Source organism: Cydia splendana, chromosome 24, assembly GCF_910591565.1.
Source record: "Cydia splendana chromosome 24, ilCydSple1.2, whole genome shotgun sequence".
NCBI classification, from domain to species: Eukaryota; Metazoa; Arthropoda; class Insecta; order Lepidoptera; family Tortricidae; genus Cydia; species Cydia splendana.
Window position 1 is genome coordinate 3,996,575 of NC_085983.1, and position 15,214 is coordinate 4,011,788.

Sequence of the window (15,214 nt, forward strand, 5' to 3'; positions counted from 1 at the left end):
CTCTCGACGTCTCCCGGTCTGTATCTGCTCAAGACCAGCTAACAATCAACTGTACCAAGTGTTAGCGCATAGTCTCAACTCAAAGTGCAAGGTCCCCATACAACGGTGTGCACTAACAAACCAGCTATAAGTTTTTTTCACCACACCAGCTCGGAAAGGCTCTCTTTATACTTCAAAAATTTATGAGAAAGTTGCACTTTATCCACAAGCAAGAATGGAAAATTAATCTGATGCAAATACGAGTGGTTTTCATGCGGTTCAATGCATTTCAGCGGGCGAGGTGTTCAACATGATCTTGACGCGACTTTATTGTTAAGAGAATAAGAGCGTGTCAAGGTAATTTTGAACACCTCGCCCGCTTAGCAACTTCTGCTGCTGACTGTACCTATGTTACCTATATACCTAAAGTTTTACGATCTTGTTAAGATTTATAACAATAAATTTGTAATTAAATGCGTAATTATTTTAGAAATGTTATGAAGAGATTTTTCATTATTCGTAGTATAACACCAACCAAATGACTACGCTTGTTTTTATATTATTGAGTAAGTTTTAGAATATTGAAGTCCGGTTGGCAAAATACGCACCCTAAATTCGCCTTTAGTACATATTAGCTTGGCCTTAACTACTCGTAGCACTACTAGCACTAGTGCGGGAAAGAGCACTTTCCGTGCGTATGTCGAAAGTTTCAAGGGCCGTATGTACTGTAACACGTTGTACGATACACGTGCGAATACGAGTAGGTAATTCGCAACTCGTGTCGATTTAAAACACTCCCTTCGGTCGTGTTTTAATTTTTCGCCACTCGTTTTTTGGCCTCTTTTCCGGACTCGAATTTCCTCTTTCCCGGACTTGTAACTATTTCGTATAACTATTTCGTATGCGTATTGTACAACGTTAGTACATATGGCCATTAAAATTTTTGACATTAGGCACGTATTGGCCCTAATCCCACCCTAGGCAGGCGTGGCTCACTCCGTGATTTCGTCGCTTTGATACAGGTAGCTAAAAGTACATATCGCATACCGCGGCATACAGAATCGTTTTTTAATCTAATTCTAGTGGTGCGCGCGGTGTGGTCTCAACAGTGGGACCCGAAAGCAAATGGGGACGAAGACACGTATATGCAATTCACTGCACACTGGAAGAAAGAGATAGTTATGTGGGCGAGGGAATGTATAGCCGAAATCAGAGGCAGTGTATGTACCTACAGTTATTATAGTTCGTTTTTTTAGCATTAGAAAAAAGGTAATCAATCTTTGATGTGTCTTTTTATTGAAAAACACGTTTTAAAAATAAGTCACGGCAAATATGTAACAATTATGAATCTAATACGATCATTTATATTTTTCTGCTTTCATAAGTAATAGTTACTGATTTTTAAAAAGCCTGCACAATAAGTACGCACCGGAAATGTAGGTATTTCCGCCGGCCGGATACCGAATATTCGGTCGATGGTCAGGCCGAACATCCGGTATCCGGCCAAACAACTATCCGTTGCATTTCTAGTTGAAATCGTACCAAAAGCAGGCGTGGCTTAATCCCCGATTTCGTCGCGTCGCTAAAAGTACATGCGGCCTACACCAATTCTGGTGTCTAGCAGTAGTAGTTGCCGCGCACCGCTACGGAACGGACACCTGCTCGCGCTTGCACCACCTTACGGTCGTATCTGTTGTAACAGACGCGTTTTGTTAGAGAGTGAACCTTCTGTACCTAGCACAGTACTATTATTTATTCTGTGCCAAAAAGTATCCATCGCACATCGTTTTCAAGAAAAGCGTTATATTGGGGTGAGTAGGGTTTACGAGCGGTATGAATGGGGTGAGGAGGGATGGTAGGGGGGATGAGATGGTATTTTTAGACCAGAGTATTATCACATTGTTACGTAAATACTTTAATCTATTGAAAAGTCAAGCTATTGTAATATTGTGTCAATTCTAGCAATTGTCCCATCTCACTCAATTCCTATCCCCCCTAACCCCGACTACGGGGTGAGCTGGGATTTCCTACTATTTCGTGTCTATCGTCGAAACTATGAAATGAAACGACAGATTATCATTGAAAAACTAAAGTTCATACTACCGGAACACTTTTTAAGTGTATAAATCAACGTGGCACATATAAAAATAAACTCTTATTGAGGTTTGAACTTCGGATTTGTCCCAACTCACCCCATTTAACGGTGCCTAGTCGTATGTATACTCAACGATAAATTTCCATTGTAGGTATATCAGACCGAGCAAATCCAATGGGTAGCCGCAGATGACCTACGACACTCTATAGGCATGACTATGGGTAAGTCCAGCTTTTATAGGGTCTCCCCACAGGTCTCCATTGTTTAAGTTTTAAATCATAATTGCTATATGTGAGATCCTATAATTGGCTCTGTGTCACTATTGATGTTCTTATTAGCATAGTTATAGCTGTTGGTTATACATGTATATTAAATAAATAAATAATCTATTGCTTATCCGCATTTTCGTTAGTCATAATCTTTTTGAAACTTTCGCGTTTTGATCAGTTGATCACATATTAACTCACATTTATAGAATCAAACTTTTTCATACACTTTTCGTCGGGTAGTTGCACAAATCTCTGTTTTGACATTTTGCTGGGACATCAGCTAGCTGCGACCAGGACCAGTGAAACCTGTGTCGAAACGTCGGTAAATAAAGGTAATAAAATAAATTCGCGATAGACCCGTCTATAAATGTGAGTTAATCATTTTTTTGTTCAGAGCCGCGTAACTTTTCAGGAATTCCATAAAACAAACCAAACCTAACCTGTCTATAGGATAACCTTGAGAAAATCCTGAAAAGATAACGGTTTCAGTTTTAGGATAATATGACAAACAATAAATTATGACCTAAAACTTTGTCAAACAAAGGGACCCCTCTCCCCCACATTTATATATAGACGTAAACAGAATCTCACTCTTGCATATTCGAGCGATAAAGACGCAGATAACCAAATTTAGATTTTCGCGTTTCCCGGTAGGCCCCAAGATTGTTCCGATAGTCGTTTCAGCGAACGGTCTCATAGCGAAGAGTCTCGACCAACACCTAGAGAGACTCTCGCTGGGTGGTTGGATCAAGTGTCAGATGCAGAAGGCGGTAATTTTGGACACGGCGCGTATAGTACGTCGGTTCCTCACTCTTCAGCCCTGACCACCGGCAGCTGGGGCCAAGCCCCGCTGCCGGCGGCACCCTAGGTTAGGTTTTTTATTTTTTATAATGTGTTTTTATGTTTTTAGGGTTCCGTACCCGAAGGGTAAAAACGGGACCCTATTACTAAGACTCCACTGTCCGTCTGTCTGTCACCATGCAGGCTATATCCATATGTAGACAGTTGAAATTTTCACAGATGATGTATTTCTGTTGCCACTATTAACAACAAATACTAAAAAATTAAAAATTAAACTAGCAAAAAGCAGAGCTTTGTAAGGGCTCGCGGAGTTTTTCTATCTAAACGTACCGGACCGCGACTTTGATCCAGTCCGAGGCTTGTTCCATGTTCGATCGAGTGGGTACGTAATAAGTCCGTTAAGGACGCAGCTATAAGTGAGAGCAAGAAAGAAATATACCTAATAATTGAACCCCGGTCGCTGTCCCGTACGCCTGTCTGTTACAGCTTTTACTTTGTCCATTAAAAACGTGTTGCACCAAACCTGAGTTCCGCTAGGTACTGCCAGGGTTCTGAGTCATTTTGTTGAACTGCACGCCGACGTTGCAATAGGTGTGCAGTCGGCGTGCAGCTTCCATACAAGTTGCAGTCGGGTTGTAGTCCGTCTGTATCGGCCCTAAATCTGAGTGATTTAGGGCCGATACAGACGGCCTAATATGCTTATCTTTATTTATAATTTTGGCAGTTTCAAGCAATAGTAACACTAAAACTTTCTCGAACTTAAAATATCCGATTTAAGTTTGCAAACGCAACATGACTGATCAATTCATCGGCGTCACAGAACAGAACATACGAGTAAATTGACCTCCGCAGTGAATATACAGCAAGATTGAATGTTCCAGTATTCACAGAAACTTAATTGCAAAATTGGGAATCAAACCGACCGAAGCGAGATGGGTCAGAATCCAAAATTTTAACCCTTTTTAGGGTTCCGTACCTCAGAAGGAAAAAACGGAACCCTTATAGGATCACTCGTGCGTCTGTCTGTCCGTCCGTCTGTCACAGCCTATTTGCTCCGAAACTACAGGATCAATTAAAGTTGAAATTTGTTACACATATGTAAGTCTGTGACCCAAAGACGGACATGTAACGTCAACAAATGAATTTTAAACATAGGGACTACTTTTGGGGGGTAAATGAGAAAATTAAAAAACAAAGTTTTGCAAACTATATCGTGTTACATATCAAACGAAAGGGCTCATTGTGAGAATCTCAAATATATTATAAATTTAGGATAAAAAGTTTAGAAGTTATTCAAGAAAATAGATAAAAAATGACTATTCTCCCCCTACTCTCTCTCCGAAACTACAGGGTCTAAAATTTTGAAAAGAATACACAAAATAGTTCTTTACCTAAAGATGACAGGAAAACCTATTAAAAATCTAGAGTCAAGCGTGAGTCGGATTTAAGAACTAAAATGCGATTAGGCTTTTTTAGGGACACAGCCGCAATGGCTCACGTGAAACGTGGTGTAGACAGCTATTACGAAGGCACTAGGCCGATAGCCGCATAAGAACGAAGGCCCGAAGTGTCCCGATGAGGCGTGCCTTTATGATCGAGCCTGAGTCGGACTGAAGACAAAAAAAATGCGACTAGGCTGTATCTGGCACACAGCCGTAATGGTACTTGTACTACTGATGGGTTTGGTTACTATTGTTACGTGTTTAAGAAAGCACTATAGGTATTACCTCTCTTCGGCCTTCGCTTTTAAAACACTTGCGGAAGTTGTGGGAAGCGCGAACCCGTCGGACGCTCCGAGCTTTCAGCTCTACGCGGAGCTCGGCCTTCAGTCTTCGCATTTGGACAGTTGTACTATTGTTCGGGATGTAATCTTCCTATCCAAGCTACTTTGCATAGTTGCAGAGATATAGCCCACCGCTCCGTAACACTTCATGTTACATCTGGTTTTTGATCTGACCAATTCAGGTTTTTCAAGACGTTTAACTCACGTCGTTGCACGTACAAAAAAAAATTGTTATAAATTGTGTGATGTACGGAACCCTTAAAACGCGAATCCGACTCCCACTTGACCAGTTTTTTGTATTCATCTTTGTTAGCACCATAGTACATTAGCACGAATTTTAATTATTAATTTTTCTAATAGATGGCGCTAGTAGTAATACAAAGTGTTATTCCTTTATTTTATTTTTTAAGGTTTATAAAATGATATTTTTATGTTTGATAACACATTTAGACATGAAATTAAATTACTATGTTAAATTTCAAACCTATAAGTGCGATAGTTTTTCCGTAAAGTGTACCACAAGAATGCATAGTTTGTCGAATAGTGATAGGGCTCGCTTCGCTCGCCCTAATTAAAATTAGTATGGGTAGCACATCGTAACTGGTGAATTTCCAATATGACTTATTGGAACTCCGGTAGTCGTTTAAGAAGTGTAACACTCTTGCGGTAGATGTCGTTAAGGGTCCCCTTGACCTATAATATGGTGTAAAGATTTGCTGGCTATGGATGAGGTCTTGGTGGCTCAGATGGCAGAGCGCTGGAGTGTCGATCCAGAGGCCGTGAGTTCAAGTGTCACCCAAGACAGTAATTTTCCACTTTTAAATTTATTCTAAGCTTAATAGCATCGTTCACAGACGTTTCTGCTTGTTAAATATTAAAATACTAAAAAGTACGGAACCCTCGGTGGGCGAGTCCGACACGCACTTGGCAGGTTTTTTATTGTTTTGTGTTTTTATATTCATATCATGAAATAGAAGTTAGATCAAGAAAAGTCTACAGCGATTTTGACAGCCCACGCAGTGCAAGTGTTATTTTAAACGTCAATCTTCTATGAAATTATGACGTATAAATAACACTTGCACCAAAATCGCTGCAGACTTTTCTTGGTCCAACTCTACCTAACTTAGGAAGGGAAATCATCATCATTATCATCAGCTCAGCCATAAGACGTCCACTGCTGAACATAGGCCTCCCCCTTGGACCTCCATTCGTACCGGTTGGAAGCGACCCGCATCCAGCGTCCTCCGGCGGCCTTAACAAGGTCGTCTGTCCATCTTGTGGGTGGACGTCCTACGCTGCGCTTGCTATACTTCGTTTTTTTAGCATTAGAAAGAACTTGTAAGAAGGTAAGCGATCTTGACAAGTCTTTTAATTAAAAACGCTTTTTAAAAATCAATAACTACTTATTAATTATGAAAGCAGAAAAATATTTATAAATGATCGTATTAGATTCATAATTGTTACATATTTGCCGTAACTTATTTTTAAAATGTGTTTTTCAATTAAAAGACTCATCAAGATTGTTTACCTTATTTCTAATGCTAAAAAAAATAAACTATAGTAACAGCACCAGTCATGGGACATTTAAGAGGAAATTTGGAGTATTTATGATATTTCCCTTGTACATGTAAATGGTCTTCCGCTTAGCGTGTTAAAAGATGAAAGTCCTATCCGTCTTTCATGTTTTAGGCGTGTTGTATCAAAGATACTGCAATGACTTTCCACATAATTAACAAATTAAAACTATGCTTTTTTTCTCCAGTCATGGACACCAAAGCTCCAGTAATGGGCCCCCGGTAATGGACGTGGATCCAGTAATGGGCCCCCTATAATGGACATTGCTCTATCAGTATAAAATATTGAAATGGGGAATAAGTTATGGCAAAAAAATCAATTTTTGGTATAAGCTTTTATCGCTGAATGTATTTTTCTTTCCACAGCCAATTATTATTGTATTAGATTCATCGAGACAATTCTAATATACCCAAACACAATTAGTTAGGGTTTATTGCGATAAAGTTCCCATGGCCACCTCCTGTCTCATCAGATCAAGTCCATGTTATCATAATGTTGCATTATCATCCGATTTGCATACTTAATTACGTACTTACACAAAATTTCAACTGAATCGGAAATCGAAAAGTAGGTCAAATTCAGCTACCAAGATTTGACCCACACTAACTAACAAGGCAAGTTAAATAAAAGTTTGGAAAAACGATATTAATTTATCCTAAGTCCGAGAATACCTCCTGGTTGACATATTTCGTAACTACATTTTACTTCTGTATTGTTTAAAACATGAAATTATGGCATGGCAAGCATCATTATGTCAATTGTCCCATCATAGGAGGTATGCAGTTTTACAGCTCCTATAATGGGATTGGGCCAAATACCACTATTTTTTTACATCTGTGGAGTCACAACATAGTGTGTTGTATACCTTATCTCATGGTAAATGCAATTAACAAAACACATTCTAGTTTTCATCAAGTATTAATTAATTAAAATTTAATAAATTAACTCACCTCTCTTAGCGAAGTTGTTAAGAATTTTTAGTGATATTTTTTTTCAGTGGCACGACAACTTTTGGGTTGACGCACATTTCTTAAAAAATAACCGAATTTAATAAAAATTCAAACATAATCAGCTCTAGGACTCTTATTTATGATAAAAATATATTCAGTGTTTATAAACTACTTTTATATACTTATTTTAGAGGAATTGTGTTTTTTTGTCCCATTACTGGTTCCGTGTCCATTATAGGGTATACTACTAGTCCGTGGTCACCACTCGAGCACTTGGTCCAACTCTACCTAACTTAGGAAGGGAAAGAAATGAAAAGAAACATTTGCAATGTCCAGGTCGTATTCTCGAGTTGCATCGACATCAGGTGGACATGTACCGGCGGATGAAGCGTGTAGTAGAGGGACAGTTCACCTGGCTGCGTCCAGAGCAGGCGGGCGCCATCCCCCAACTAGGCCCCCAGAGCGGGGTCGTGGAGCCGGGGGTCAATACGCCCTTCAAGCCCAAACTGTATGACCAAAAATGGGCGTCGGGCCAAAAGAAAACTTACCAAGATTATAAGCCGCACATTTATATGTTTGCTTTGGAATATATTACGAAGAAGGAGACCGAAATTGAACATCTTGTAAAGGTAACGAAGTTGGCACTAGTTTATTACGAAAGCGACTGCCATCTGACCTTCCAACCCAGAGGGTAAACTAGGCCTTATTGGGATTAGTCCGCTTTCCTCGCGATGTTTTCCTTCACCGAAAAGCGACTGGTAAATATCAAATAATATTTCGTACTTGTTCGGAAAAACTCATTGGTACGAGTCGGGGTTTGAACCCGCGACCTCCGGATTGAAACTTGAAAGTCGCACGCTCTTACCGCTACCAGCGCACAGTTCGTCGCGACACCTATTGTCAAGTAGCACTGATAAACTCCGCTACTTGACGCTAGATGTCGACTACGAAATAACTCGCGTTTTGGTAATAAAACTGATTGTTTAGTAACTTGATATCTAGACTAGCATAATCCAGAATGTGGGACTGACCTGGTGGATGACGTGGAGACCGCTCCAAGGGCCCCTGCACCTTCGATGATGAATGTAGTAATCTCATAGGCTGGCGTCGTTAGACTTCTTCTATTTGTGCTGAACACTTTGATCTTTGATTTTGGTTTTATATGGCTCAAGCTTACGGAGCGAGCAGTCAGCGACGGCGTTTCGATTTTGATATCGTTAGGAATGTGAATATGGCAACACTCGAGCTTCCAGTGTTGCGCGTTTTCATAAAAGCGTTTCGTTGCAGGCTTATCCCGTTTTGGAATATGCTAGTCGATTAAAGTATTAACCGATTTAAAAATAATGAAAAGTAAATACGTAGTATTTGTGCGTACATATACAAAAGTACCGAACACTGATGTATTATGGACTACGCAGTTACCACTCTTCCTTTGCTTATCGTCGGCCTAAGTCGCAAACCTCGTAACTCCATTTCAAGGAAATTAGTAATTGCTACCTTGGAGAACTTACTTATAGTCGCAAACCCCGTAACTCCCCCGGAGGAGTTACGAGGTTTGCGATTTAGGCCGACGTTATATTTCTGTATGCTTTCAGTTACTAACGACTTACACGGCAGAGAATGAGGTGGCGCGATTCAAGCCGCACATGTTGCCGGTCGGCCAGGCCCATTGGGCCGTGTGGACGGGGTACACGACAGAAAGGGTGGCGCCACGAGAAGGCCAGTATTCTGTAATAAGTTTTTGCCAAAAATTTCATTATTGGTACAAGCTTTTATCACTGACTGTACGAGAGACAACTAATACTCATCGAGACAATTCTAAAAACCCCTAACACAATTAGGTTGTGTTGTTTCATCACGGAGTTCCTATGGCCACCTCCTGTCTCCATCATCAGATCAGCTCGATGGTACCATAATATTGCATTGTCATCTGATTTATACATGCATGCAAAATTTCAGCTCAATCGGAAACCGGGAAGTGGATCAAATTTAACTTGCAAGATTTGATTACAGACCGACAGACAGACAACGGTCAGGTGAAACTAAATAAAAGCTTGTAAAAAGAGTCCCCCTCGCATCCCTAGAGTTAAACCACGAAAAGTCTGCAGAGATTTTGACAGCACACGCAGTGCACGTGTTATTTTAAACGTCAAACTTCTATGATATTATATATGACGTTTAAAATAACACTGGCACTGCGTGTCCTGTCAAAATATCTGCAGACTCTTCTTGGCTTAGAGCATTTAATAACTGGAGTGGCCATTGAGAGCTTACCCCTCTGCCGAAAAACTTGCACAATTGTGCAAACTTTTGTATAGACTGACATGACTATTTGTACGTAAAGTCCCCTCCAGACTATGCGTGTGTAGGTACCTACAATTCATGTAGAAATAGCAATACATTTGACGTCCCCTCCCCCGCAAAAATCGGCAGACTGTTTCGTAAAGAAAATGACAGCGATGACATCTCCAGTTACTAAATGCTCTAAGCTTTTTGGTCTAGCTCTAATAACTTTTTTCCTAAAGCATAGAGAAAAATATACATAAAGTGCCCACTCCTTACATCAGTTTTGGTACCAAAACGATTATTATTTTCGCTGTTGACGGCTGGACCTTGGTGTTCCGAGGCAAAGGGTTTTGTGAGGGTCCTGGGTAAACGCTTGCGGGATAGGAGTTGCGATCCTAGGTCTGGTTCGGATCTGGCCCAGGGCCCAGCGTATATCGTTGGCTATTCAGCGCGGGAACGCCGCTGGTATTTTGGGACGGCCTATAAATCCCGGTCGTTTGATAGGCTTGCGTGCGGATATAGATCCAACACGTAGAGGCCCTTTGGAGAGCTTTAATGTCATGTAGAACGCCTGCTGGAACCCGTTCACAGGCGCAACAATAGATACCCATGAAGCGGTCTCAGCAGGCATTGGGACTATTGTAGAAAATGTGAACAGTATACAGGTCTATAGATTGAAGTTTGGGTGGACAATGAGACTGGGATATTGCAAAGACGTCCGGACACCTGCCATGACAATGTTTTCACAAGTTATCGAGGCAGGCGGTGACTTGCCGTTGCCGCTGACTAGATGGGCCCCTGAAACTGTCGTCGTAAAGACGAGCAGGAGCAACATCAGTGTGAGCGGCTCAGGGGTGTCGAGAGGTGTGCGCCGCTTTCTACCCAGTGGCTGTTATCACGTTATCAGCCACTGTGCCAACTCGCGTCTTGGCTTATAATAATAATATGTTTTTTTTTATGTAATGACCGATTTCCTTTTAATTTTGACGATGCGTGTTGTCATAGAGTAATATAAGTAAAGAAGGAGTGGTAACTCCATACATGTTCTCTTACCAAAACGCGCGTTATTTCGTAGTCGACATCTAACGTCGTTTACTTACTTATAACAGTGTTGATTGCGGCGAGTTTCCTGATCTAATGAAACATAGTAAAGTAATTCCTTTATTTAAATCTGGTAGCAGCTCTGACCCCACTAACTTTAGACCGATATCTGTGCTACCAACATTTAGCAAGATTTTTGAAAAATTAGTTCTTTCTCAATTAGTACGACATTTTAACGTTAATAATTTGATGCATAATAAGCAGTTTGGTTTTACACGGGGTCGCTCAACAACCGATGCCGGTGTTGAGCTAATTAAGCATATTTTCGATGCCTGGGAGGAGTCACGAGATGCTTTAGGTATCTTCTGTGATTTATCTAAGGCCTTCGACTGTGTTTGTCATGAAACATTAATCAGGAAACTTCATTATTACGGAGTTAGAGGATCGGCACTGAATTTACTTAAGTCCTACTTAAATGGTAGAATACAAAGGGTCGATGTGAATGGACAGCGATCACCTGGGTCATTGGTCTCTATGGGTGTACCACAGGGGTCAATATTGGGGCCTTTCCTGTTCCTTATCTACATAAATGACTTGCCATTCCTTGTTAAGACCCACCATGATATAGTATTGTTTGCAGACGACACCTCACTTATTTTCAAAGTCAAACGACAGCAACAAGCTTACAATGATGTAAACAATGCCATTTCAAAAGTAGTAAATTGGTTCAATGTTAATAATTTATTGTTAAATGAGAAAAAGACTAAATGTATTAAGTTTGTCACTAGTAGTAACGTAAGGCATGTGCAAACAAGTGTCATTGTGAAGGATGAGGAATTGGAATTAGTTGATAGTACAGTTTTTCTTGGTATAACTTTAGATTCTAAACTCCAGTGGGGTCCCCATATTGCTACTCTTTCGAATAGACTGAGCTCTGCAGCTTTTGCAGTGAGCAAAATCCGTCAGTTAACTGACGTGAAAACAGCTCGATTAGTATATTTTAGTTACTTCCATAGCATTATGGCATATGGTATTTTACTGTGGGGCGGTGCTTCAGAGATAAATACCATTTTTGTTCTGCAGAAGAGGGCTATTCGAGCAATATACAAAATGAACCATAGAGACTCACTTAGAGATAAATTTAAGGAAATTGACATAATGACAGTGCACTGTCAATACATTTATGAGAATATTCTGTATGTACATAAAAATATTGTAAATTTTAGGAAAAATTGTGAAATTCATAATATTAATACTAGAAATAAACATAAGCTCGCAGTGCCCTTCACTCGGCTCCATAAAATTAAAAAATCATTCATGGGTAATTGTGTAAGATTTTATAATAAACTTCCAAACCATATTACTGAATTATCTATTAATAAATTTAAGAATTATGTAAAGCGTAAACTTATTTCTAAAGCTTATTATACCACACAAGACTACATGAATGATATTACAACGTGGGATTAATTGTTATTCGAAATGATTATTTATTTATTAGGTACATTTGATTATTGATGAGGAAATGGATATTCCGATGTAATACTATCTACTTCTTTTGTTACTTATGCTTTTTTTTTGACATTTAGATTTTATTCTAGAAATTCTAGACTAGTTTTTTTTTATACAATCTTTTTAATGTTTGACGATCCTTTTGTGAAATTCTTAGTGTTAAATTTGATATGTATAATAATCCAATTTTATTATGGAATAATATTAACATCAATAAATTGCTCTGATAATTAGATTAAGATTAATTACGATTCATAAGAGCTTGTTGCTAGGCCTACATGAATAAAGTATATTTTTGATTTTGATTTTGATTATATGGTCCGTGGTATTCTAGGTCCAGGGCGTAGACACGGACCAGAAGACGCCAGACAGAATGAAGAAGACAGAAAACACGACGAAGAAGAAGCGTATAAGGCAAAAATGCGGGAGGAGTATTATAAAAAGAATCGAAATAATAATAAATAAATCTGACGGTCTAGTACTAGACTAAAAAGTACTAGTATAAAACATATTTTGTTTAAATTTGAACTTTAACAGATGTCAATACAGTTCAATGTTATAACTGTAAAAAAAATGGTAGAAATAGGCACGTACCTATTTATTTATTTTTATAAATTTATTCTAACTTAAATAAATAAATAAATAAAAAAATGTTTATTGCCAAAAAAACGAAATCTTACAGTATATAGTAAACCAGAACTTTGGGAGTATTGTCAAGAGGGCGCTAGTTTTGAATTTTATATAGCAACAATTTGTATAGTGGGGACAATGGAAATTGGCAGATGATTTTTATTTTATTCCGACAACTTTAATAAGTGCGAAGTTTGATGTTTGGATATTTTTTCGGTTTTTACGCTATAAAATTCGTGAATTTTACGACGTACGACACATAAATCAAAATCATCCAAATCTATTTTCTTTTTTTGTTTTCTTTTTTTTAGGTTTGGTCGTTTAATTCCGCCCTTACGCCCTTCGCTAGCAATCCGTGATACCGATGCATGCGATACACCTAATACACAAATCAAATTATTACAAGACATCAACCAAATCGTGACGACCTGACTATAGTGACATTTGTCCATAAGTTTGAAACTTACCCGTCAATTCAGGTGGTAATTTCGTTATGTTTTCTAATGGAAGAAATTTCTCTCCCGCACGTTTTTTTTTTTAATAAATAACTATATACACTATATACAACTTTTTTCTCTGTAAAATCTAAAACTTTCGGCATGATTATTGCAGTCTAATAATAATTCACACGAAACTAGACAAAGCAATGTTTACATTGTCAATATTGACAACTATCATAGAGGGTAGATGTTGTCTATTATTAAAATTGTTGCCATTGCTAGAAATTAGTACCAACAAATTTCCGTAACATGGCGCACCCTCAATAGATCCTGGTTCACCTATAAGTACATTATAGCTTACAATAGACAATTATTAATACTAACAAGTTTTACAAGTGCAGGACAGCCTTTCTTTTGGTACATAGGCAATGGGCACCAGTCTCAGGTTTTGCTAGATTGGTGGTATTATCCAGCCCTGATTTTCAGCCGGATCCCTCTGGTCGGAAGGCGTTTGGCGCGACTGTGTGTGCGTGTGTGTGTGCGTGCGTGCGTGTGTGTGTGTGTGTGTGTGTGTGTGTGTGTATGTGTGTGTGTACCTAAAAGGTGTGACTGTTAAGCCCCCTCCAGACTATGCGCGTGAATCGCGGGCGAAGCCGCGAACGCGAGTGTGGAGTCGATTTCGCAGGTCTGCGTTCAGGACTCCACACTCACGTTCGCGGCTTTGCGCCGCGATTCGCGCACGAGTGTGGAGGAGGCTTTACAGGAGTGCTTGTGTGTATGCTATACATATACATAGATATCCAGTACTTTATTTTTATATGAATATATATTATTATTTATTATTATTTATCTATATTTTGTACACACAAAACCAAAAATTTAAGGCGTATCCAGATTAGTCAATTTTTCGCCAATCTGATTAAATTGCCCGATAGAATCAGGACGTGCGTACGCAAACGCCAATTTGGCTCGCAGAATTCAACCGCCGATAATGACCGATATTACCGATAAAATGAGGTGCGGACGCAAAAATACCAATTTGTGACGCCAGAGGGGCTACCGCGAAAACCGAAATTCGCAAATTGCGGGGATCTTACTCTTTTACTCCAATGACGGCGTAATTAGAGTGACAGAGAAAAATGCCCGCAATTGACGATTTTCGGTATTGGCGGTAGCCCTACAGTATTTTCGTTCTGGGCATTTTTTACCCGACTACGGCAACGCAAAAGGAGGGTTATGATTTTGACCGGTATGTTTGTGGGTATGTATGTATGTATGTATGTATGTATGTATGTATGTATGTATGTATGTATGTATGTATGTATGTATGTTCATCTGTTCCCTCATAACTTCTAAAGTACTCATTGAAATTTGACAAACGACGTGTCATTCGAATCGTCTTAATCGTCCGCTGGTTATAGGCTATATGACGTCCCAAAAAATGAACACGGCGTCCTCTAGAGGTCATAAAGTCACGAACCAAAAAAATAAAAATAAGTAATGATGACGTGTTGTATATCATTTGAAAGAGCTCAATTAGCACATTTCAAATATATACATATTGTTAGCTTTTGCACCCGGCTTTGCTTGCATGCACCCGATAAAACATTAATTTATCTGGTAGGTAATTCGAACTACGAATCTGCAATCGCTCTGGTTTCTATCTATCCGCGTGTTACGCGACTACGGCGATACAAGAAGGATTTTTCAAAAGATATTTGTTTGGCCGCTATATACATGGTGTTTTTTAAAATGACCTGCAATATTTTATAACGTGAATAGGTATAGAAGTCCAGATCAGCAAATTTTTTTACGAGATCAGGTTAGGTCCCATGGTAAAAGTTGCTTAGTAA

At 39.2% G+C, this 15,214-nt stretch overlaps 1 protein-coding gene and 1 non-coding gene across 2 annotated transcripts; both read left to right on the plus strand.

Moving 5' to 3' along the window:
* The first annotated feature begins 475 nt into the window (after nucleotides 1-475).
* LOC134802099 (uncharacterized) lies at nucleotides 476-12,781 on the plus strand. Its single transcript, XM_063774692.1, has 6 exons — nucleotides 476-545; nucleotides 1,063-1,199; nucleotides 2,226-2,295; nucleotides 7,789-8,081; nucleotides 9,048-9,182; nucleotides 12,626-12,781. Exons 1-6 carry the CDS (start codon nucleotides 518-520, stop codon nucleotides 12,779-12,781), a joined length of 819 nt encoding a protein of 272 aa, XP_063630762.1. The 5' UTR covers nucleotides 476-517.
* Trnad-guc (transfer RNA aspartic acid (anticodon GUC)) lies at nucleotides 5,659-5,731 on the plus strand. Its single transcript has one exon. It is a non-coding gene; the product is annotated as a tRNA-Asp (tRNA).
* Nucleotides 12,782-15,214: the final 2,433 nt, after the last annotated feature.

Coding starts and splice junctions, on each gene's coding strand:
- LOC134802099 (XM_063774692.1), top strand. CDS start 518: ATGACTACGCTTGTTTTTATATTATTGA. Junction 546..1,062: donor GCTTGTTTTTATATTATTGA/GTAAGTTTTAGA, acceptor ATCTAATTCTAG/TGGTGCGCGCGGTGTGGTCT. Junction 9,183..12,625: donor CACGAGAAGGCCAGTATTCT/GTAATAAGTTTT, acceptor GTGGTATTCTAG/GTCCAGGGCGTAGACACGGA.